This window comes from Vulpes vulpes, chromosome 9, assembly GCF_048418805.1.
Source record: "Vulpes vulpes isolate BD-2025 chromosome 9, VulVul3, whole genome shotgun sequence".
NCBI classification, from domain to species: Eukaryota; Metazoa; Chordata; class Mammalia; order Carnivora; family Canidae; genus Vulpes; species Vulpes vulpes.
This window is the reverse complement of record NC_132788.1, coordinates 106,300,116-106,323,916: the sequence shown is the minus strand read 5'-3', so window position 1 is coordinate 106,323,916 and position 23,801 is coordinate 106,300,116. Positions and strand designations below refer to the sequence as shown.

General features: G+C 51.4%; 2 protein-coding genes across 5 annotated transcripts in view; one reads left to right on the top strand and one right to left on the bottom strand.

The window, feature by feature from the left end:
- Positions 1-6,241: 6,241 nt before the first annotated feature.
- The window catches only part of UHRF1 (ubiquitin like with PHD and ring finger domains 1), a 53,804-nt gene continuing 36,244 nt past the window's right edge, over positions 6,242-23,801 (top strand). The window contains exons 1-4 of one of the 4 annotated variants that reach the window (XM_072721705.1): positions 6,242-6,356; positions 7,434-7,494; positions 18,413-18,646; positions 22,659-22,744. The gene's annotated coding sequence lies outside the window, so the exon portion shown is untranslated. Of the gene's footprint in view, positions 6,357-7,433; positions 7,495-10,328; positions 10,360-18,412; positions 18,647-22,658; positions 22,745-23,801 lie in introns of those variants that run through there. The other 3 variants (XM_072721706.1, XM_072721704.1, XM_072721707.1) reach the window with 3 other exon arrangements.
- ARRDC5 (arrestin domain containing 5) lies at positions 12,881-22,772 on the bottom strand. Its single transcript, XM_026019330.2, has 2 exons — positions 22,590-22,772; positions 12,881-13,447 (listed from the first exon to the last, which is right to left on the bottom strand). Exons 1-2 carry the CDS (start codon positions 22,674-22,676, stop codon positions 12,920-12,922), a joined length of 615 nt encoding a protein of 204 aa, XP_025875115.2. The 5' UTR covers positions 22,677-22,772; the 3' UTR covers positions 12,881-12,919.

Here is a 23,801-nt window from a genome sequence, read left to right as displayed (position 1 = left end):
CAGGTCGGCCTGGGGCAGTTCAGGGATCAACTCCTGGATCTCTGACTCCTGGATCAACCCCTTCCTGAAGCAGCCACCACTCGGATTCCATACCCGCTCCCCACTCCTTTATCCTAAAGTCTCAAACTCAGATGGCCCCAGGGGCCAAAGGGAAGTAAATACTTCCTCTAAAGTGTTGGCAGCATGGCAGAGTGTTGCGCTGTGGAAGACCCACTCAGAGATTCCCATATCCGTGGGGATTCTAGACTAAAAAAGGTGTCCTGCCTTTTAGAAAACCATTGGAGGAGCACCTGGGTGGCTCAGTGGTTGAGCATCTGCCTTTGGCTCAGGGCGTGATCCAGGGTCCTGGGATCCAGCCCCGCATTGGGCTCCCGGGAGGGAGCCTGCTTCTCCCTCTGCCTCTGTGTGTGTGTGTGTGTATGTGTGTCACTCATGAATAAATAGACAAAATCTCTAAAAAAAGAAAAAAACCCATTGGACCAAACAAAACCCAACTACGGCCATCTTCAGCTCAGGAGCCACCAGTGTGCCACTTCTGCTAAATTGTGCAGGGTGGGACAAGGCCTCTGAAACCTCCGCAAAGAACACGGGAAAAAAGTTGGTGTCTGGGACTAAGCGCATTTTTTGGACAGTGGCTACAGTAGCCCCGCGCAGTCGAGCTTTCGGAGAGGCTGGGGATGCTCTAGAATTCCGTACCACTCGCTATGGGCCACTAGCACCATATGGCTTTTGTACATCGAGGAACTGAATAATCACATGTAAGTAACCACAGGCAGCTACTCAGATTCTCAAGTGAGTGTGAGACAGAGAAAGGACAAAAGCAATCAGCTGCGACGGTTAAAAGCGTCCCGTTTGCTGCTGGCCTGCTTTCCTCCTCGTGCACTCATTTTCCTACTCACTCATTCAGCGATTTTTATTGAGCTGCTGCGCTGGGTGCTGGGAACGCAGAAGTGGGTAACGCAGATGCCAGCCTCGTGGTGCTCGGGGCGGGGCCGGGGCCGGGGCCGGAGACAGACAACGAACAAGAGAAGTGAGTGAAACGCATGGTGGGTCAGGTCACCGAGGAAAAGCAAAGGACTGGGATGGAGAACGTGGGGTGTGATTTTTAATCGGGTGATCAAGGGAGGCTTCCCAGATTGGCATCGGAATGCAGAAGTGAGGGAGGAGAGGAGAGGCCACGGAGAGATCTGGGGAAAAGGCAGGTTCAAAGGCCCTGAGGCGGACCAGGCGAGGTGAGTTGGAGGAGCAGCCAGGAAGGTGACGTGGCTGGAGTGGAGTGAGTTCTTGGATAGATGGAGCTCAGAGAGGTTAAGTGAGTCGGCCAAGGTCACACAGATCCAGAGACACTGGGAGAAACGTCTAGTAGCCTTGTGCTTCCAGTGCTGGGACATGGCCAAAATATTCCTGGTCTAGGAAATGTAACGCAATTCTGATTTGCAAAATAAAGTCTTGGTGATTTTGCGCCACAGCTTTTGAACAAAAGGGGAACAGCCATGGTCACCGTCTTTCCTAGTGTGGCACTCAACCGCCCACCTCCAGGTCGCTGTGAGCGCAATCAAGGGCGTTCGCCGCTGCGCATGTGCACACGGTGGGGCGGGGGAGGAACGGGCGCTGCCCCACCTGCCCTTAGCCCTCCCTTTTCTTTTTTGTAAGATTATTTATTTATTTATTCATGAGAGACACAGGCAGAGGGAGAAACAGGCTCCACGCAGGGAGCCTGTCGCCCTGGACTCGATTCCGGGTCTCCAGGATCACGCCCCGGGCTGAAGGCGGCGCTAAACCCCTGAGCCACCCGGGCTGCCCTAGCCCTCCCTTTTCTGCACGGCTGCCGCCTCCTCCTGGAAGTCCTCCTGCCTACCTCCTCAGTCTCCCCCCTAGGCGAAGGCTGCCAGACAAAATAGAGGATGCCCACTTCAATTTGAATTTCAGGTCAACCAGGAATACAATTGGGGGTAGAAGTATATCCCAGGCAACATTTGGGATATACTTATGTTCAAAATTATTCCTGGTTGACCTGAAATTCAGACTGAGCTCGGGATCCTTTTTATTTATTCACTTATTTTTGTTTTTGTTTTTGCTGACTCTGACAACTCTACCTCCAAACCCAGACCCCTTTTTTCCTCCAGCCATGTCCTCCCGGAAGCTGTCACCGCCCAGCCTTGGTGGGCTCCTTGAGGGCGACACCTGTCCAGGATCCCCAGGGTGGGAGGTAAGACGCATATTGTTTCCTGAGCTATTTTATTACATTATTCAGAGGCCTCGTTTTTATTTTCTCCATTTTGTGGGAGGAGGAAGCCGAGCATCACAGAAGTGATTCATTAACCTGTCCCGGGTCACACGGCCAGAAATGGGCAGCCTGAGTTTGAGGTCTCAGTGTACCCAACTCCTCCCCTTTCCCCTTTCTCTTCCTCCTCTTCCTTTCCTTCTTCCTCCTCCTCGAGGCCACACTTTCCAGTGTAAAGGCTCAGAAAACTCCCCAGTTCTTTCCCACGAAGCCCAGGGGAGAGAGCGACAGACACCTTGTGTGCCACAAGGTGGCGCTGCTGGCCCCAGATTGCTGTCCTCGCCCGGGTGTCCCCTCCATCTACCCTCTGACCCTTCCCTCCTTCCAACCATCCATCCATCCATCCATTCAAGTATCTCCTATTACTGTGAGCCAGGCCAGGCCTGGCCACGAAGATCCAGTGATGCATTGTGTATGCAGTCATGCAACAAGCAATTATTTACCACCTGCTGTATACAGGCCCACACTGGGCAGCCCTGGAGATTCAGCCTCCACCTCCCCCTTCAAGACACTCATAATCCGATAGGGAGACACACATGGGACCAGCAGGGCTGCATTAAGGCTGTTACAGTCCTGGTGCACCTGCGTCGCTCAGCCCCTTAAGTGTCTGCTTTCAGCTTGGCTCATGATCCCAGGGTCTTGGGATTGAGCCCTGTGTTGGGCTCCCAGCTCCATGGGGAGTCTGCTTCTCCCTCTGCCTCTCCCCCTGCTTGTGTTCGCTCACTTGCTCTCCTTCAAATAAATAAGTAAAATCTTCCAAAAAAAAAAAAAAAAAGAAGAAGACTTTCACAGCCCAAGGGCACTTTTGTCATTGTGGGTTCCTCCCTCTGTGAAAAAATATTGCAAATGATCTTTTACAACTGCATTGGTTCATTACTTTCTTCTGATTTTTAAAAAGATTTTATTTATTCATGAGAGACACAGAGAGAGTCAGAGACACAGGCAGAGGGAGAAGCAGGCTCCCTGCGGGGACCCCGGGATCACGACCTGAGCTAAAGGCAGATGCTCAATCCCTGAACCACCCAGGCATCCCTGTTTTCTTCTGATTTTAAGATGAATTAAAAACAAACCATTTCCACCAGCCCTTAAAAGGGTCGTGGGCGCTGGGAGTCCTATGTCTGATGCAGGAGTTGACTCTGGTGACCAAGTGCATAAAATAGAGGTGATAGGGGCTGCACTTGCTTGGTGGGGCCTGGGCTCAGGTTGTGGGTGGTCCTGGGAAGCCCCCAGGAGGAAGTAATGTCGAAGCTGAGGCCTCAGAGAGGAATCAGCGTCAGGCAGGTGAAGGTACTGGAGAGACAATCCAGGCAGGGGGACCAGAGAGCTTGCAGGTGCAAAGTGAAGCTGGAGGGTGGAATGTGGGGGAAGCGGGAAAAGAGACGTGGTGTCAGAGGAGAGACATCAGACGCTTTGGTGAGGGCCAGGCTGACAGGAGCCCTGAGGACATTAGGGAGCCACAGAAGGTTCTGGGCTGACAGGAGCCCTGAGGACATTAGGGAGTCACAGAAGGTTCTGAAGCAGGGTCAGAAGGGCAGGTTGGGGGGATCCCTGGGTGGCTCAGTGGTTTGGCGCCTGCCTTTGGCCCAGGGCGCAATCCTGGAGTCCCGGGATCGAGTCCCACGTCGGGCTCCCGGCATGGAGCTTGCTTCTCCCTCCTCCTGTGTCTCTACCTCTCTCTCTTTCTCTATATCTATCTATCTATCTATCTATCTATCTATCTATCATAAATAAATAAATAAATAAATAAATAAATAAATAAATAAATAAATAAATAAATCTTTAAAAAAAAAAAAAAGAAGGGCAGGTTGGAGCATTGGAAAGATGTGCTCGGCTGCCCTATGAATAAAGGAAATGGGGAAGAGGAAAACGAGCCCACCTGCTTCAGGTAAGTCTTAAAGAAAAAGTGGGAGAGGGGGAGCCTGGGTGGCTCAGCGGTTGGGCATCTGCCTTCGGCTCAGGTTGTGATCCTAGGGTCTTGGGATCGAGATCCACAATGGGCTCCCCATAGGGAGCCTGCTTCTCCCTGTGTCTCTGCCTCTCTCTGTGTGTCTCTCATGGATAAATAAATACAATCTTGAAAAAAAAAGAAAAAGAAGGGATCCCTGGGTGGCGCAGCGGTTTGACGCCTGCCTTTGGCTCAGGGCGCGATCCTGGAGACCCGGGATTGAATCCCACATCGGGCTCCCGGTGCATGGAGCCTGCTTCTCCCTCTGCCTATGTCTCTGCCTCTCTCTCTCTCTCTCTTTGACTATCATAAATAAATAAAAATTAAAAAAAAAAAAGAAAAAGAAAAAGTGGAAGTCATAGGCAGATGGAAGGGGGCATGCAGGAGGACCTTCCAGGCACCGTGATCGATTATTCATTCAGGAAGTTTTTGTTAAACATCTCTGGCGTGATCTACTGGATAGGCAGTGAAACAGAGAAATAGGCTCTCTGGAGAGGAGGTGTGCTCTAGGCAACAGGAATAGCTTGTGCAAAGGCCCTGGGGCAACACTGGGCCTCGTGTGCTGGAAGAACAGCAAAGGCCCTCGTGGCCAGAGAAGAGTGATCCAGTGCAAGGAAGGGAGGGGGCAGGGCAGGTGGGCTAGGGAGGACTTGGGTTTGTACCCCACGGGAGGTGGGAACCACAGAGGGCTGTGGGCAGAGGAGGGGGGCACCTGACCCAGGCACCTGGGGTCCTGACAGAGCAGGAAGCTCTCGGGGAACCACGCTCCTTCTGGGAGAGGGGGCTGGGAACCGGGAATAGGGGTTGCTTGGAGCCCTGCTGGGGAAAGGGCTTCGAATGTCAAGCAGAGGCTTTTGGCCTTTATTCCCGGAGCGGTGGGGAGCAACTGTGGGATTCAGAGCAGGGAGGCCCCTGTTTAGGTCTCTGGGGAAGGGGGTGGAGACTTCAAGATGCAGAGAAAGGCAGGAGCGAGGGCAGGGCAGGCGGGAGCTGATGGGCCATGACCAGGCCTGCAGGAGGTGGGGGTGCATGGGAGAGACCATGGCAGGGCGCCAACGGGCCCGGGTTTGGAAGGTGAGGCTGACTTGGGCCTCCGGTGAGTGACCCAGGGAGATGGAGGACACCCAGGCCCCCCTGGGGCAAGGAGCCACAGAGGAACAAGTGTGGGAGGATGTTGATGAGCTTAACTTTACCTCTTTGAGGGCCCGTGGCCTGGGGTTGCAAATTCACGGAATAAAAATCCGGGAGACCCAGGTACATGTGAAGTCCAGATACACAGTGAATAGTTTGAAGCATAAGTATGGCCCAAATATTGTAAGGGACATACTTATGCTAAGAAATAGTTTGTTTACCCGTACGTCCTGGACCCCCCACCCCCCCGCCCCAGCCCTACGCGAGCCACAGCAGGCCTGCCTGTGTCATCCCCAACCGTGTGGCCCCAGCCAGCGGCTGGACGATCCGACCCACGGCCGCCCGATGGCCAGAAGGCAAGGTTTTGTCTCCTTGGGCCGGCTCGCCGCGGGAAACCGGGGGTCTTTTAACATGCAGGCCCTGGCCTGTCCCCGCCCCGCCTCCCGCCCTGGTGGCGCCAGCTGCCCGCTGTCCCCTGCACTGGAGGTACCGCCTGGGGGAGGGGAGCTGCTCGGAGACCCACTGTTTGTCCCCTGGGCCAGCCCCTCCCAGGCCCCGGCGGGTCCCACTGGGCACCCCTGGCCCCAGAATGCGGGGTCAGGGGGCCCGGCAGCAGGAAGGGCCCTGTGTGGCCTTTGTCCGGCTCGGGGCCAGACATGTGAGGCCCTGTGGCCTTTCTGGGAAGTCCTGCAGGCAGAGCAGCCTGACTTCCTCGGCAGAATGTACCGGAAGGCCAGAGGCCCAGGGCCGGTTGACCAGGAACTAGATCCCTGGGGGCCCGGCCACCCCCTGACCGCTCCCCACTGAGCGGCCTTGTCCGGGGCGGCCAGGCCTGGCGGCTCGGGGCCCGGCCCTCCCAGTGCCAGCTGCCAGGATGTGCCGGTCACGTTGGCGGGGAGAGAACACGCCGTTCTTGGCTGCCCCTTTGTTCAGAGGCAGAGGTGGGGGGCTGTTGTCCTGGCAACCAGCCCCTTCCCCCTCAGACAATCCCTTGAGGTGAGGATTGAAGACACCTGGGACCTGGGGGTTCTGGCTGGGGAGGGTCCCCCGTCACCCCGGGTGGCAAAGGAGCACCCTCCCCCCCGGCCGGCCCTGCCTGCTCGGAGCTCGTGTGTCCCGGGCCACCACGGGGGAGGCCAGGTCACCCCCTTGGGATTGGAATGCCGGAGGTGGCAGCAGCAGGGGGGAGGACATTCCCAGCGGGGCAGGCGCCGTGGTGGCAGCTGCCGGGCCCCGCCCGTCCTATGTCCCCTGAGTTGGAGGCTGCAGCTGGTGCGGTGGCTTTGGTTCCTGGTGGGGGGGAGGTGTTATTTTTGGGGTGGGGGCGAAGGGACCCAAGAGGCGCCTCCTCCCAGGGCAGGAAGTGGGGTGATCCCAGCTGTGCTCTCCCGTTAGCCCACCTGTCCCAGTGGGCACCACAGGCCACCGCACAGGAAGTGTTCCCAACACCCCGCCTGTGTGGCCTCCTGAATCTGGGGCCCAGAGGGGCAGGGAGGGTGTGGGGGCCCGCTCTTGCCAGTCAGAATCTTCTAGAAGCCCCCAGTTGTGGTAACAACAGGGCCTGTGGAGTGAGCGCTTACTTTGGCTGATGCATTTATAGACGTAGGCTGTTTAATCCAGCGTCTTCGGGAAAGAGGGACTAATGATGAGTTTGAGCTTTATGGAAGGGGGGGATACTGAGGCTCAGAGATGCAAGTGACTTGCCCAGGGTCACACAGCATATAAATAGCGGAGCTGGGAATCTCATTGGCATTTAGTATTGGATGCACTAACTCAACGTAGACCTCCAACGCTACCATGTGCACAGGGGTACCACTTGGGGCGATTCTGCTTCCAGAACCCTCAGGGGCTCCGTCTCCACTTGGGGTGTCTGGAGATGTTTTTGGTTGTTCCAACTGGGGGTGCTCCTGGCGTGGAGCCTCCCACACCCACGGTGCCCAGGACACCCCCACGGCAAGTGACCCAGCCCCATGTATAGAGTTGTGCCAAGGTGAGTAAGAGTAATTAAAAGTCAATAATAATACCAGATACCATTATTAATAACATTATTTAAAGCATAATAATTATTTACAGATTTTGCAGATGAGAAAATCAAGGTCCGGAGAGCCTGTATTTGGACCTCAGCCCTTCCCAGGTACATTGGTCTTGGCTGCTTCCCTAACAACCTCTCAGTTTTGCAAGAGGGGGAACTGGGGCCAAGAGAGCATATAATGAGGACTCAAACCCACAGCCCCAGGGACAGGATCAGGCCACCCCAGGTTCCCATCTCAGCCTGGCCACATACTGAGGCTGAGGAGCCCAGCCTGACGTGTCACCTGCCTCAGTTCTGCGTCTCTGAGACGGATCCCTCCTTCCTTAGCTGAAACAGTAAAAATAAGAGTCTCTGTGGTGCTCAGAGAGGTAGTACGGGGCCGTGGTTAGGGGATCTCATCCTGGCTTTGTGAGCATGGGCACCCCCTGCACTTCTCTGAGCCTCTGATGCCTCATCTGTGAAATGGGGCATTCGTGACCATTGATGACAGTTGTCCAGACTCACAGCTGATGGAGAGATTGAAAGCATAGCTCGGTGCCTGGGTATTGCTGTTATTAAAAACATTTTATTTATTTTTTAAATATTTATTTATTTATGATGGACAGAGAGAGAGAGAGAGAGAGAGAGAGGCAGAGACACAGGAGGAGGGAGAAGCAGGCTCCATGCCGGGAGCCCGATGCAGGACTCGATCCCGAGACTCCAGGATCACGCCCTAGGCCAAAGGCAGGCGCCAAACCGCTGAGCCACCCAGGGATTCCCTATTAAAAACATTTTAATGGTAGTAAAATGCGCACACATAAGTTTACCTTAATTTATCTTAGCCATTTTTGAGTGCGCAGCTCAGTGGCCTCAAGTGCATTCGCATGGTTGTGCAGCCGTCCCCATCATCCCTCTCCAGAACATTCTCATCTTGCAAAACTGAGGCTCTGTTCCCATGAAACACTGACTCCCCACTCCCATCCCATTCCCGGCGCCCACCACCCTCTCTCTTGTCTCTGTGGGTGGGACGCCTCTAAGGACCTCATAGACATAGAGGGGAATTGTCCTTTGGAGATGGCCTACTTCACTTAGGTAACATCCTCGAGGTTTATTTATGTTGTAGTGTGTATCAGGATTTCCTTCCTTTCTAAGGCTGATGTGATGTCCATCATGTGGATGGATCACATTTATTTATCGGCTCATCCGTCTGCGGACACTCGAGCTGCAGGACCAGCGTGGTGATAATGGAAAGAGTAAGAGTCCAGAAGGATCTTGAAGGTGGATCCGATGGGCTTTGTCAAGGGATTGATTAGGGATTGTGGTTTTTTAAAAAATGTGCCCACAAGGAGGTACCTGGCTGGCTTCATCCATAGACCATGTGATTCTTGATCTTCAGGTTGTGAGTTCGGGCCCCACGTTGGGTGTAGAGCTTACTTAAAAACCGAAAAACCAAAAAAGACAAAACACACACAAAAATCTGCCGATGTTTCGACACCCCTTTAAAAAGGTGGATCCTAATTCTCTTCCCTGTGAGTGTGGGTTGAAGTGAGTGAGTTGAGTGTCTGTAAGAACAAACAAAATCTGGCAGGAGCGATTGTGTCAAACGCCTCTGAGACTAGGTCATAAAAGTCATCGTGGCCTCCCTGCTCTCTCTTGGATCACTTGCTCCAGAGGAAGCCAGCTGCCATGTTGCGGGGACACCCAAGAAGCCCAGGTGGCATGGAACTAAAAGCCTCCTGCCAAGAGCCATGTGGGTGGGGCCTCTTGGGAGGGGCTTCTCCAGCTCCAGTCAAGCCTGTAATCACAAATTCCATTTTGAAAAGCTCTCTCTCTCTCTCTGGCTGCTGGGTGGACGGTGGACTAATGGGGCAGGGGTGAGAGCAGAGCCACTTGGGAGGCCGCTGCAGCAATCATCCAGGTAAGCATTGATGGTGGCCTGGATTAGGGCGGTGGCAGGGGAGATGGGAGGAGTGGAGAGGTTTAATAGTTACCTAGGAAGTAAAAGAAGCAGAATTTGGGAGAATAAAAGGCTCAGATGGGGTCTTTGTTGACACAGGGAGCTAAAGAAGGAACAGGTTGGGGTAGGGATGGGGGGAAGACGAGATGACAGGTTTAGTTGTGGCTACATTGAATTCCGGGTCCCCAAAATGTCCAAAAGCCTCCATAAATGTAGTTACTTATAGCTACTTGTATGATAAGAGTAGACTAGAGGCTCTCAGCTAAGGGTGGTTCTGCCCATCTTAGGGATACTTGGCAGTGTCTGGAGAAATTTCCGTTGTCACAACTTGGGAGATGCTACTGGCATCTAGTGGGTAAAAGCAGGAGATGCTGTTCGACATTCTACAATGTGCAGGATTGTTCCCCATAAAATGAATTATCTGACCCCAAATGTCCATGTGCAGAGGTGAAGAAATCCTAGGGTAGACTAATGGCTGGAATGAGCAATCGTCAATTTCCGCATATTTTTTTCTTTTTTGGGGGGAATTTATTTATTTGAGGGACACCTGGGTGGCTCAGCGGTTGAGTCTGCCTTCAGCTCAGGGCGTGATCCTGGGGTCTTGGGATCGAGTCCCACGTCGGGCTCTCTGCATGGAGCCTGCTTCTCCCTCTGCCTGTGTCTCTGCCTCTCTCTGTGTGTCTCTCATGAATAAATAAAAAATAAATAAATAAAATCTTTAAAACAAAATAATTTATTTATTTGAGAGAGACACAGAGATAGCACAAAGAGGAGAAGGAGAAGCAGGCTCCCCGCTGAGCAGGGAGCCCAACCTGCGGCCTGATGCCAGGACCCTGGGATCATGACCTGAGCGGAAGGTAGACGCTTAACCAACCGAGCCACCCAGGTGCCCCGACAGCAGATGTTGTTTACTCAATAGTTGTATTCCTTGTGTTTCCAACAATCAAGCGCAGATCACCTTTCCTGGGCAGCTCCCGTTCGAGCACTCCTCTCCAAGCAGCTGGCAAAAAGGGGAGAACAAGATTCCTGTGGTGAGTTTTTAATGGATCTGGCCTGAATCACATCACTTGGCCAGATCAGTCACAGGCCATTGGCTTGGCTGTGATCATCTTACCTCTTATTGCCCAGATCAATCACATGGCCACACCTGGCTGCAAGGGTTGCTGGGAAATGTAGTCCAGCCATGTGCCCAGGAGGAAGAAGGAAAGTGTGATGTGAATGGAGCCTATCCTCGCCGTGGTGTTATTATTGTCCTCATTATTTCTTATTACTATTCAGACCTATCGTCTGCAGAGATGACCCTTGAAGGTCATCCATGTTTCAGGACCTGGTAGAAGAGGGTGAGAGGTGCTGGAAGGCTTCCTGGTATGGCCGGAAGGCTTCCTGAAAGAGGAGGTATGGATGATGTAGTTTTGATGAAAGCAGACACCAAAAAATCTGAGAAGTGGGAGAAGAATAAGAACAGTGTGGTGTCAGGAAAGTCCTTCCTTCATTCCTGATCATGCAGAGACAGTGTGAGTGCCATGGGGACCCAATGGACAGAGGTGGCCTGATTTGTGCTGAGAGCTTTCTAGATGCTTGAGCAATCAGATCACCAAAAAAAGTAAAGGATACCCAGTTAAATTGGAATATCAAACGAACAACAAATTATTTTTTTAGCCTCAGCATATCCCAAATATGGCATGGGACATACTTCTGCTAAAACAATATTGTCCTTCAGAAATTCAAACTTAATGGGGGATCCTGGATTTTTATTTGCAGGGAGGACAGAATGTAGGGGATAAGGTCAGGTGCAGGTGACCAATGATCATAGATGAGACATGGGCAGATATGCAAGCCCTGTGCTGGGGGAACTTTGACTTCTACCCTGAGTGACGTGGGTTAGCCCTGAGAGGCTGTGAGTGTAGGAGGGACAGGCCTACACTTGGGTAAAAGGCCCACAGACCCAACCCTGGCACTTGGCAACCACCTGCCCTCATGGATTGCCCCTAGCCCAGCGTCTTTCCTCCTTCGCCCATGCTGACATTTGGGACCAGATCATTACCTTTTTAAAGTTTTCATTTAAATTTCACTTAATTAACATACACTAATATTAGTTTCAGGTGTATAATACAGTGATTCAACATTTCCATACATCCCCTGGTGCTCATCACAGCAAGTGCATGACTTAATCCCCATCACCTTTTAACCCATCCCCCACCCACTTCTCCTCTGGTGACCATCAGTGTGTTCTCTGTAGTTAAGAATCTGTTGGGGGGATCCCTGGGTGGCGCAGCGGTTTGGCGCCTGCCTTTGGCCCAGGGCGCGATCCTGGAGACCCGGGATCGAATCCCACATCGGGCTCCCGGTGCATGGAGCCTGCTTCTCCCTCTGCTTGTGTCTCTGCCTCTCTCTCTCTCTCTCTCTGTGACTATCATAAATAAATAAAAGAATCTGTTGGGGCCAGATCATTCTCTCTTCTTGTTCTTGTTCTTCTTGTTCTTCTTCGATTGTATTTATTTATTTGAGAGAGAGAGAGAGAGAGAGAGAGAGAGAGAGAGCATGAGCAGGGGGAGGGGCAGGGAGAGGGAGAAGCAAACTCCCTGCTGAGCAGGGAGCCCAATGCTGGGGGCTTGATCCCAGGACCCTGAGATCATGCCCTGAGCCAAAGGCAGACACTTAACAGACTGAGCCACCAGGTGCCCCAAGGAGCCAGATCATTCTCAATTAACAAGGGGGCCGTCTTGTTCATTGTGACATATTGAGCAGCACTCCTGACCACCCCCCCCCCCCACACTCACTGCCAGGAACACTCGCAGTCATGACAGCCTCAAATGTCCTCAGATGTTGCCCAGTGTCCCCTGAGGGGCAGGATCCCTCTGGGTGAGGCCCACTGGGTTAGGGGATTCCACTGACCCCCAGGAGACTCTGCATCCCATAACCATCCTGGGATACTGAACACATTTCAATGCATGCATGGGTTAGGGTTAGAGTGGGAGGGAGAGAGGAGGTAACTCACAGGCACTGGGGGGGTCACCCTGGTTTACACCGCCTGATCCATCAGGATTTATTCTGGTATCTTGAGCTAGGGATCAAACTCGATTTTACCCCCATATAGTGAATGCAAGCTTTCTTCCCCTTGGCACTGTGGACCTTTGGGGCTGGATCATTCTCTTGGGGTGAGGCCATCCTGGGCGTTGCAGGACGGTGAGCAGCAGCCCTGGGCCCCACTCACCCAAGGCCTGGAGCAGTGCCCATTCCCCTCAGTGGTGAAAACCCGTGCAGCCAGACTTTGCTAGTGCACCTGGAGGGTAGACTGGCCCCAGCTGGGGACCCTGGGTCCAGGCACTGTGAGACCCCCAGCGAGGACATGGGTCTGGAGCACTAACCGGGGCGGGGTCTACTGGAAGGCCTGGTCAGTCCCCTTCATCTGTCCCCAGCGTTCTGTAAACTGTTTGGGGATGGGGGAACCTGACGCCTAAGTGGCTGCAGTGCGGGGAGGTTCAGGCACCTGCCACCCACGACCCGATTTATCTGAAGCCCATCTGCGCAAGGCAAAGAAAGGGCTGCCCGTAGTCTGATAGAGCTTTTAATATTTAGAAGTTTGGGCACTTAATTCTGGCACTCTTGGCTCAGGGCTAACGCCGTCCCCTCCAGCGGCTGGCAGCTGGCCGTGTCCACAGGGGCACTGGTGATGATGATGGGAACCTTGGCCTTCACACTGGTCAGGGACCAGGGCAGGTGGACGGTGCTGACCAGCTCGTAGTGGGTGCTCATGATCTCGCTGTCGCGTGTGCTGCTGCTCACGGACAGCACCTGCGGGAGGTTGAGGGCGCTGACGATCTTGGTGGTGTTGAAAGGTGTGATCTGGGTGTTGGCCTCCTGCCGGAGCAGCTCACTGCTGTCCGCCCGCGAGCGCCGCTCCGCGTTGGGGGTGAAGCCCTCATATTGCACGTGGGCGTAGAGGGCGAAGATGACCGTCTTGATGCACTTGCTGGTCTGGTTGTTGATCTCCGTGGTGAAGATGACCCTCTCCCCCGGCGTGAAGGTGTTCTTCTCCATCTGGACTTGGAGGCAGATGGTGCCCTGGCTGCAGCAGTTGTAGGAGACCTTCTTCTCGGCCTCCACCAATACAGGGTTCTAGAAGGGGGGGAGATGGACAACTGTGAGGGTTCATGGCCAAAAAATCCGCTCGCCTGCCTGACAGCCCTCCATCACAGCCCCTGCAAACTGAGCCTTTGGGACTCTCCCTAAGTAGGAGGATCTACTTAGATCCTCCAGATCTACTGAGGTAGGATCTGGAGCCTTGGGCATCTGGTAGCCAGGAGCCTGGTGTGATCTCCCAGCTTGCTTTAATCAATACCCTTTGCCTTTCTGAGTATCAATTTCCTTCCTCATCTGTAAAATAAGCCTAAAGTATCCACAAGGCCCTGGCTTCACCCCCACCTCCAACGTTCACTTGCTGTGTGACCTTGAGCAAGTGGCTTGACTTCTCTGGGCCTCTGTTTTCCAGAAGAAAGGAAGTGTCTCACGGTCTAAGCCCAAGACCTAGGGCTCACCCGGGCAGTTCAGACTTTAGGAGAAAATATTAGGGGCCCTGAATTATAAAAGGAAAACCATAGAGTTGAAATTATGTGATGCGTTTCAATAAATGCCTCAAGATGCAGCCACTCTATCCACTAGTCGGCTGCTGGATTGCAAATAAAAGTCACATGTACATTATATTAACGAGTGGCTTCGGTGCCATTTTACTTTTTATTTGTGGATAATGTTTTAAAGGACTTGATGTGATGCCGGGGGAACTTAGAATGAGCACTCTCCACTTTTGCTGGCTTCCGGTGTCTTCTTGCAGAGGAACTTGATACTTTTACAACTGAGTGTGTGTGTGTATGTGTGTGTGTGTGTGTTCTCCTTCAGCATACCAAAGAAAAGAGAGAGAGAGAAATAGTGTGAAAAATACTTCCAAACTCCCCTTATACTTCCCATTAGTGACAGCAAGTTATCATTTGAAATTGGCCCCCATGGGAGTATTTTCATCAGGGAAATTGGTAAACATTACACATCAGGGCTGCCCTGCACCAAAGCTGGTTGTTAACCATTTCCTAGCACACCACTGTCATGTTCCTACAAACCACTCTATCAGCATATACAAATTCTCCTGCTTTGCTTCAGATCTCTGCTCATTTAAGACATAAAATATCAGAGCTGCACAGCCACGTGAGTGTACTCAACACTAATGGTTAAGATGGCAAATTTTATATCATGCGTATATCGCCACAATTTAAAATAAAAACACGAGGGGATCCCTGGGTGGCTCAGCGGTTTAGTGCCTGCCTTTGGCCCAGGGCGTGACCCTGGGGTCCCGGGATCGAGTCCCACGTTGGGCTCCCTGTGTGGAGCCTGCCTGTGTCTCTGCCTCTCTCTCTCTCTCATAAATAAATAAAGAATCTTAAATGGAAAAAAATAAATAAAATAAAAACACGAGAGATCTGGTTGGTGCCCCCATGGACCCTTCCCTAATGCCATCCCCCACCCCCATCCCCTGCTCCCTTTGCCCAGAGTTGGGGGTTTAGCATATCTGGATGCTTTTTTTTTAAAGATTTTATTTACTTATTAATGAGAGACAGAGTGATAGAGAGAGAGAGACAGAGAGAGAGAAGCAGAGACACAGGCAGAGGGAGAAGCAGGTCCCTGCGGGGAGCCCAATGCGGGACTCAATCCCAGGACCCCAGGGTCACGGCCTGAGCCCAAGGCAGATGCTTAATCACAGAGCCACCCAGGAGTCCCTCATGTCTGGATTTTAAAAAAGATTTATTAGAGAGAAAGGCAGAGAGTGCATAAGCGGGAGGGAGAGAATCTCAAGCACACTCCACACTGAGCACGGAGCCCAACGTGAGTGGTCAATCTCACGACCCTGAGATCATGACGTGAGCCCAAACCAAGAGTGGGTCGCTCAATCAACCCCACCACCCAGGCGCCCCATATCGATGGCTTTGTTTTTTTGTTTTTTTTGATGGCTTTTAAAGAACACTCTTAAACATTATTGAGAAATACAACTCAGACACGAAACCCCTCAGGAGGCAAATAGATAACCCTGAGTTATTCCAAAGTCAATTCTCTTGTAGCCTCCATGCAAGAAGTCGAGATTTGGCAGTTTTCCCCCAAAGTCCTCCATGGGCACCCAGCCCCCAACCCTGCCTGCAAAGGGCAACATTTTGAATTTTACAGCAATCACTTTGTTGTGCCTACACATTTGTTCTTACTACAAACATGGAGGGACCTCCTGCAAGATGTATTGTCTTGGAACAAAGTGTGTAAAGAACAGTATAACCAGCACAAATGTATCTTCTAGGAGGAAAGGAAACATTATCTGGTAGGTTCTGGATGCTTTGCCTCATTGCCTCCTCCCCTTCCTTGCCAGACTGGCTATTTGTCATCCTCATGTGAACTTTTATTTATTTATTTATTTTTATTTTTTTTAAGATTTTATTTATTTATGAGAGAGAGAGAGAGAGAGAGAGAGAAACAGGCAGAGGGAGAAGCAGGCTCCATGCAGGGAGCCTGAGCCTGACACGGGACTCCATCCCAGGTCTCCAGGATCAGGCCCTGGGCTGAAGGCAGCAGTAAACCGCTGAGCCACCCAGGCTGCCCCTCATGTGAACTTTTATATTCTTTAGGAATGCACCTGCTTGTGGCAGAAGTATACAATACTGGTTTGCATATTTTTTTAAATTAAAAAAATTTAAGTTTGCTCCACACCCAACTTCATGACCCTGAGAGCAAGAGTCGCATGCTCTATGGACTGAGCTGGCCAGGCTCTCCTGTTTTATACATTTTAATACTTTAAATATATCAAGCTGTCCGTATTTCCTTTCTTTCTTTTTCTTTCTTTCTTTCTTTCTTTCTTTCTTTCTTTCTTTCTTTCTTTCTTCCTTCCTTCCTTCCTTCCTTCCTTCTTTCTTTTCTTTTCTTTTTTCTTTTCTTTTCTTTTCTTTTCTTTTCTTCCTTCCTTCCTTCCTTCCTTCTTTCTTTCTTTTCTTTTCTTTTTTTTTCTTTTCTTTTCTTTCTTTCTTTCTTTCTTTCTTTCTTTCTTTCTTTCTTTCTTTCTTTCTTTCTTTCTTTCTTTTTCTTTCTTTTTTCTTTTCCATTTTTTCTAGTAATTCGCTTTCCTAGCTCAGCATTCTGTGCTGGAAATGCATGCATGCAGGCACTTGTCACTCTGGTACATTTGTATTCACGACGCCCACTGAGTGTGCGCAAAACAATGTATTTACTCATCAGCGCCCCCCTCCCCTGGAAATGATGGACATTTATATTGTTTCTATGTGCTTGATATCATAAAAGTGCTAGAGGGAGCATCCTGAAGACATTTTTTTCCTGGTCTTACATTGAGAACTCTGGGCCTTGGGGATGAACTTTTTCTGTAAAGGAACTGATGACAAATATTTTAGGCTTTGCAGGCCACACACGGTATGTGCCATATACTATTCCCTTTTTCTTTTTTTCTTAAAATCACAGCTCATGGTTAAAACAGATTTTAATATTATGGCAAAGAACACAAATCCGTATTTACATCTACATCTTACTTAGATCTTTGAAACAGAAGTGTCTTTTATGAACTACTACTTATCCATAACACATGCCTACTGGTACTTCCTGTTTATTGTAATCATTTAAAAATATTTTGAGACCCTCTGGATTTGCTTTCCTGTTATTTTCAGCACATTTTCTTTATTATTTTGTTTTATATAAAACCAACATTTTATAAGCACTAACTGGTTGTAACCCACCAAATTAATTTTTTTCTCATAAATTCTATATTCTGTGTATTCAAAACTATTATATTTGGTCCAGCACATTGATGTTATAAAGACAAAGCTGTTGCAACCCATCATGTTTATATTTTGTTCTATTCTTTCATTTTTAAAAGTCGGTTGCAAGCCACCAAACAGATTTTCTTCATTTGCTGCTCTACTTATTTTATTCTGTTTTGTTTTCTTATTCTATTAAAAAAAAAAAAAAAACAAGAAATTTTGCTACCCACAAAATTGACTTCTTTCTGACACATTCTATTTAGGTCTTGCATATTCTTTCATTTTATACAAGTGTACTTGGACCCCTGCTAAATTTATGTTGCAACCTGTGGACGGGTTGTGAAAAACCCTGCTCCAGCTCAGATGCCTTGCCTCTTGGGAGACCTGGGGCTGACCTCTGACCCCAGGTGACCTCACCTCTACCCTTGCCTCTGGCCTTCCTGCCTCCTCAGCTTTCTTCTCCCTCTCCTCCAGGAGGCTAATTGCAGGCAGTTTTAGTCTAAATCCCTCCAGTCTTATTCGAAAATTCGAAAATTCCTCGCATGCGTTAGGATCCTGCAGGCATTAAGGAGCTTACTGCCCTAACTCAAGGCCAAGCGGTAGTTCTGGCCGGTACCTGAGAGAGGTGCCCAGCAATTCCCACAGGGGCCCAGTGAAGAGAGACTCCCATTCTAGGTCAGGCAGGGTGGCCAAAGCACCCTGATTCCCAGTAATGTCGGGGTACAAACCCAACAGTGGATTTCCTGCATCTGGGCGTGTTTTGAAGGCCTGCGTTCCTTTGGCAGATGTGAAACTTTGGGGGGAATTCATCCAGCCAGCGTTTATTTGCATCAACTTGGTGCCAAGTTCAAGGACAATCCGTAGCAGTGAAGACCAGCCCGGTTCCTGCTCTGGTCAGGGTGCAGGGGGAGCTGGACACACAGTTGGCACAGTGAAAATGAACCAGCTCATTGCTGATAGGGCCAGTGATGAGGCTGTGGCCGGATGCAAACCGGGGGGGCGTGAACTAAGGAGAGATGGGGTGGGGGCTCCCTTGGAGCCGATGGTTAGGAAATGTCTCTGGGATGAGCTCCCTTCCCAGATGGTACCGAGGGCCGGAAGAGGGAACGCAATCCTGACTTTCAAGATTCTAAAGGTACGAAGAGTGGAGGAGAGAGGAGGTGGGGATGATTGGAGCCCCCTGTGCATTGCTGGAGGGAACCCCAAAACAGTACAGCCACCGTGGGAAACAGTCTGGTGGTTCCTCGAATGTTCAACAGCAGCATCCTCTGACCCAGCAATTCCACCCCAGGTGTCTAGTCAAGAGAAACAAGAAGATACATCCTTGCAAACATGTGTACGTGAGTGCGCACCGCGGCATGATTCACAGTAGCAGAGAAGTGGCAGCGACCCAAGTATCCATCAGTGCGGGAAGGATACACAAAACGGGGTCCCGCTGCCCCATGAACACACTATCCAGCCTTAAAAAGGGATGAGGCCCTGATGGTGAGACAGGTCCCACGTCGTGGGTGGGGCTCGCACAAAGGTGAGTGGAATATGCCAGATGCAAAAAGCCTACATATCCGGGTGCCTGGGCGGCTCAGGGCGTGACCCCGGAGTCCCGGGATCGAGTCCCGCATCGGGCTCCCCGCATGGGGCCTGCTTCTCCCTCTGCCTGTGTCTCTGCCTCTCTCTCTCTCTGCGTCTCTCAGGAATAAACAAATAAAATCTTAAAATAATAATAAAAAGCCTACGTATCACACGATTCCATTCTCATGAAATGTCCAGAACAGGCAAATCCCGACAGAGCGAGGAAGTGGATTAGTGGTTGCTGGGGGAGGTGGTGTGGGGGGTTCAGGGGTGACAGCTAAGGGATGCAAGAATATTCTTTCTGGGCTGATGACCTGCTCTATTACGATCCACCGTTGGCGGTAGCTGCACAACTCTGTGAACGTGCTAGAAGTCGTTGAGCTGCACACTCTATTTATTTTTTGTTTGTTTTTGAGCTGCACACTTTAAATGGGTGAATTCTATGTGAATTCTATGTCAATGAAGCTGTTAAAAAAAAAAAAAGTGGAAGGGGAAAATGTGTGCTCCTGCTCCCCTCCCAGGGGGGCAGCATCTGTTGCCAGTTTCTCTGGTCTCCTTCCGGAGACGTTTGTTACACCTGCAAGGAAGTGCATTTCTCGCTTGCACCAGCAGCGTGCCAGGCTGAACTTTGCTGTGCTCACTCAACCCAGTGACTTAGAGGTCCTGCACCCAGAGCTGCCTTGCTCCATCTCTCTCTCTCTCTCTCTCTCTCTCTCTCTCTCTCATCTAGAGAGTATTCCTTGGACGGCGCACTGCTACTCTAATTCCCTGAACAATGAGTGTTTAGGTCGATTCCTTTTTTTTCTGGCCATGTAAACATTGCTGTCAGAGGTCAGGTCACACGTGAAAGAATATCAGTAGGAGAAATTTCTAGAAGGGAAATGGCCGGGGCAAAGTGCGTGTTCATTTTAATTTGAATAGATATAGCTGAATTGCCTTCCGCTGGGGCTGTGAGTTCATCCAGCCAGGTGAGTGCCTACGTGGCTTCTGAGCAGTGACCTGAAGGATGAAGGGGAAGGATAGGAAGGTTCATGTTATAGGGTTCCCGGTGGAAGGCACAGCCCATGCAAAGGCCCTGGGGCAGGACCCAGGCCTGGTGTATCCGAGGAACAGAGAGGAGGCCTGTTTGGCTGGAGCAGGCCTCCAAAGGCCTCAGGAGGACTTTGGTCTTTACCCTGAGTGAAATGGGAGGTGGGGGAAGGTTGTGGGGGCAGAGAAATGTCATCACCTGACTGCCTCCAGCTGCTCTGGGGACAGACTGTTGGGGATCAAGACTCTGTCTCCACCCAGGGGTGCCTGGGTAGCTCAGTCGATTGAGCGTTCAACATTTGGTTTCAGCTCAGGTCATGATCTGGCGTCTGTGGGATCGAGCCCCACGTTGGGCTCTGAGCTCAGTGTGGAGTTGGCTTCAGATTCCCATCCCCCCCCCCCCCCCCGTCTCTGATTGTGTGTGCCCACTCTCTTTCTAAAAGAATTTTTTTTTTCTAAAAGAATTTTTAAAATATCTTAAAAAAAGAAAATACTCTGCCTCTACCTGGTTGAGCCCTATCATTGCTCATTACACCAGAGCAGTGACCCCTGCCCTGCTCCCCTGCCCCCCATTGTCTATTCTCCCCAAAGCAGCCAGAGGGACTCAAGTGATGACTCTCTCCCCACCAGGGCTCTCACCTCCCTCAGGGTGAAAGTCCAAGTCCTCCCAAAGCCTCTTGTACCTCTATGCCCTCACCTTCTCCCCCTCTGTCCCCCTCATTCACTCTGTTCTGGCCATGTGCCCCCCCCCCCCCCACTGTTCCTCCAACACGCCAGGTACAGCCTTGCCCCAGGGCCTTTGCACGGGCTGTTCCCTCTGCCTGGAACCCTGTACCTCAGATCTCCCCATGGTTTTCCCCTCTCCTCTTTCAATTCTCTGCTAAAATGTCACCTCCTCAAAAGGGCCTCCCTTGCCCAGTCTGGTTAAGACAGAACTGAGTAGTTGAAAGGACACCCTATTTTCATATCCTCAAAACTCATCTGAGATAACTCCCTTTTGCTGCTACCTTTTTTTTTTTTCTGCTACAATTTTTATTTTAGATCTTCCCACTTACGGGGCTCCTCCTGGGTGTGTAGACGCTGTGCTGAGCACTTTGCAGTCTTGGTGAGCACCCATCGAGGGAAGTATGATCTTTCTCATTATACCACTTGGGATGGTCAGGGTGCTAGGAGGTGGTGTTAAATGCCCAAGGCCATCTAGCTAATGAAGTTTCTGTCAACAACAGCTCAGGCTGGGACTCACCCAGCCCCAGTCGATCAATCGATCAATCGATCTATCTTTCTTTCTTTTCTTTCTTTCTTGATTTTATTTATTTATTCATGAGAAACATGGAGACACAGGCAGAGGGAGAAGGAGGCTCCCTGCAGGGAGCCCTGTGTGGGACTCGATCCTAGGACCCCGGGATCATGCTCCGAGCTGAAGGCAGACATTCAACCACTGAACCACCCAGGTGCCCAGCCCCAACATTTCACCCCAGTTTTTGCCTTGTGCCCCCTGTGCTCTAGATGAACTCTGGAGGGAAGGCCAGAGCAGGGCCATAGCCTACTGAGGGTAATACGGGGAGCAGATGGTCAAGCGGGCCCTGAGCTCAGGTCTGGACATCCCAGGGCTGATCCACCCTTCTAAGCATCTTCCCTTCCTGGGACCCTCCGGGACCATCCCAGGAGGTTGGCCAGGCTAGAGATGATCCCTCTGTTAAACACATAATAATACTGCAGTGGAGGCAGTGACAAGATTCTTGGGGCCCATTCCCCCAGTCCATGCCAGGCACTGTGGGAAGTTCTGGAAGCCACGTACTATCTCCTTGCCCATTTTACAGATGAGGAGGTGGAGGTGCAGACAGGCAACATTATTTGCAGAGGGTGGCATGACAGGGAGGTGAGGGCCCCGGGATTTTTACCTGGATGTTGAAAACTAAAATGCCAGCCATCTCCACCACCATGCTCTCATAACAGAGTCCCCAGGGGAGTGACTTGGGCCAACGTCTCTCCACCCACCTCCACTTCCACCTCTGCACCTGGGCCTCCAGGAACCATCCAGAAAACCTCCTCTGCTCAGCCAGACCAATGCCACATGGCCTTTTCTTTCCTGGGGCCAGAAGCCACCCCCTTCCTTGCTGCTGTGCCTCCTCCTCCTCCTTCTTCTTCTTCTTCTTTTTTTTTTTTTTTAAGATTTTATTCATTTATTCATGAGAATACACAGAGAGGAGAGAGAGAGAGAGAGAGAGAGAGAGAGAGAGAGAGAGGCAGAGACACAGGCAGAGGGAGAAGCAGGCTCTCTGCTGGGAGCCCAATGTGGGACTTGATCCCGGCACCCTGGGATCATGACCTGAGCTGAAGGCAGATGGTCAACTGCTGGGCCACCTGGGCGTCCCTCCTTCCTTGCTTCTTTTGCTGGGGGCACCATCTCTGTTGTCTGAGGGCTCAGAGACCCTAGAGACCCATGGCGTGTCCCGGCCTCTCACCCACAGTTTACAGAGCAGGGAATGGGGCGGAGGGTTCTGAACAGTCATGACTTAACAGAGTCAAGGACATTGGGGCCCAGTCTGTGGAGGGCGCCCTGGGCACTGTGGGGTATCGAGCAGCACCCCTGGCCCTACCCATTCGACAGCCGGTAGCCTCCGCCCCCACCAGTCCTGACACCTGTAGACGTCTACAGACCCCACCCCATGCCCCCTGGGGAGGCAGGATGATCCTGGTTGAGAGCCTCTGGCTTGGTTCCTACTCTGGCTTCTGGTTCACCCTTTGTGAACTCCCTGGGCCCCAGGGGGCCCCCAGCACCTTTCCTTCTTCCTCTGTCCCCTGCCTTCCCACCTGCCTCTGGGGAGCTTGGAGGACAGGCCCCACTGCTGCCCCCCACCCCCCACTACCTGCAGTGGGTTTTCTTTGTGGAAGTCCGAAGTCCCTTGAACCAACAAGTACATTCTCTTCTTCGCCAGAATGTGCTCCCGGCCCATGCAGGAGGCTTGCACGAAGTAGAAGACGTGGCCGATTTTGCTGGTGAAGGTAGAAGGAAGCCTGGGAGGTAAGCTGAAATGGAAGTCAAAGGTGTGGCTGCCTGCACTTAACCAATTATCTGAAAGCAAAACACACCGACGCCATCAGAAGGTTCTAGAATCTTTTTTCTTTCTTTCTCCCCCCCCCCTTTATTTGTTGGTTTGGCAGGGGGTTTGTTCTGGGCCTGGCCCACCTGTCCCTGAGTTAGGCTGAGTTCTGTGCTTTTAGGGATCTGCAAGCCGGGCTGGAGGGGGATGCCCTGGGTGGGTGATGCGGCTGGAGTGGTCACCCCAAATACCCGTAGGGATGTGCTCACCTCTACTCTGGGTCTGAGAAACTGGAGGTCCAGCTCCCAGTCGCACATTCATTCAACAAACATATCTCGAGTGCCTACTGTGTGCCAGAGGCTCTTTTAGGCTGTATTTGCAGCAGAGAGGAAGGCCAGCACATCTCCCTGCCCTCCCGGAGCCTGGCCTTCAGCACACAGCATACAGTAGGCACTTAACATGTGTTGAGTGGCAACCGAGGACCAGGGAGCAACTCACACAGCCCCCATTTCTGTAACTTCCTCATTTTTAAAAACTGTTATTTTCATTCATCCAAATGCCTCTCATTGTTGTGTCTTCCCCCCTGGATGGCTATCCCAGTGACTCCAGGGACAATGTTTGGTTTATTCACCGCCGCACCCCCAGCACCTGGCTCAGTGCCGTGTACAGAAGGTGCTCAATAAATGTTTTCGAAATAAACGAGTGAATCCATTGAAGGCTCGGGCTTATGCTTTCAAGGGGAAACGCTTGGCAATGGGAGAGGGTGGTACCTGACGCTGGGGGTAACTGGGTGGGGAGTGCTTGGGTTGAAAAAATGAACACTTATGAAGCACTTACTGTATGCCCCGCACTATTCTAAGCCCTTCACGTATCACTCAATCGCTACGTTCTCAAAGCAATTGTACGAGGCAATCCCTTTTCTGGTTTCCATTTTCCAGATGGGTTAATGGGACACTGAGAAGGCAACATAAGGCCTGGCATGTTGCCATTCCTCCCCTAGATATCTGCATGGCTGGTGTCCCTCCCATCACTCAGCTC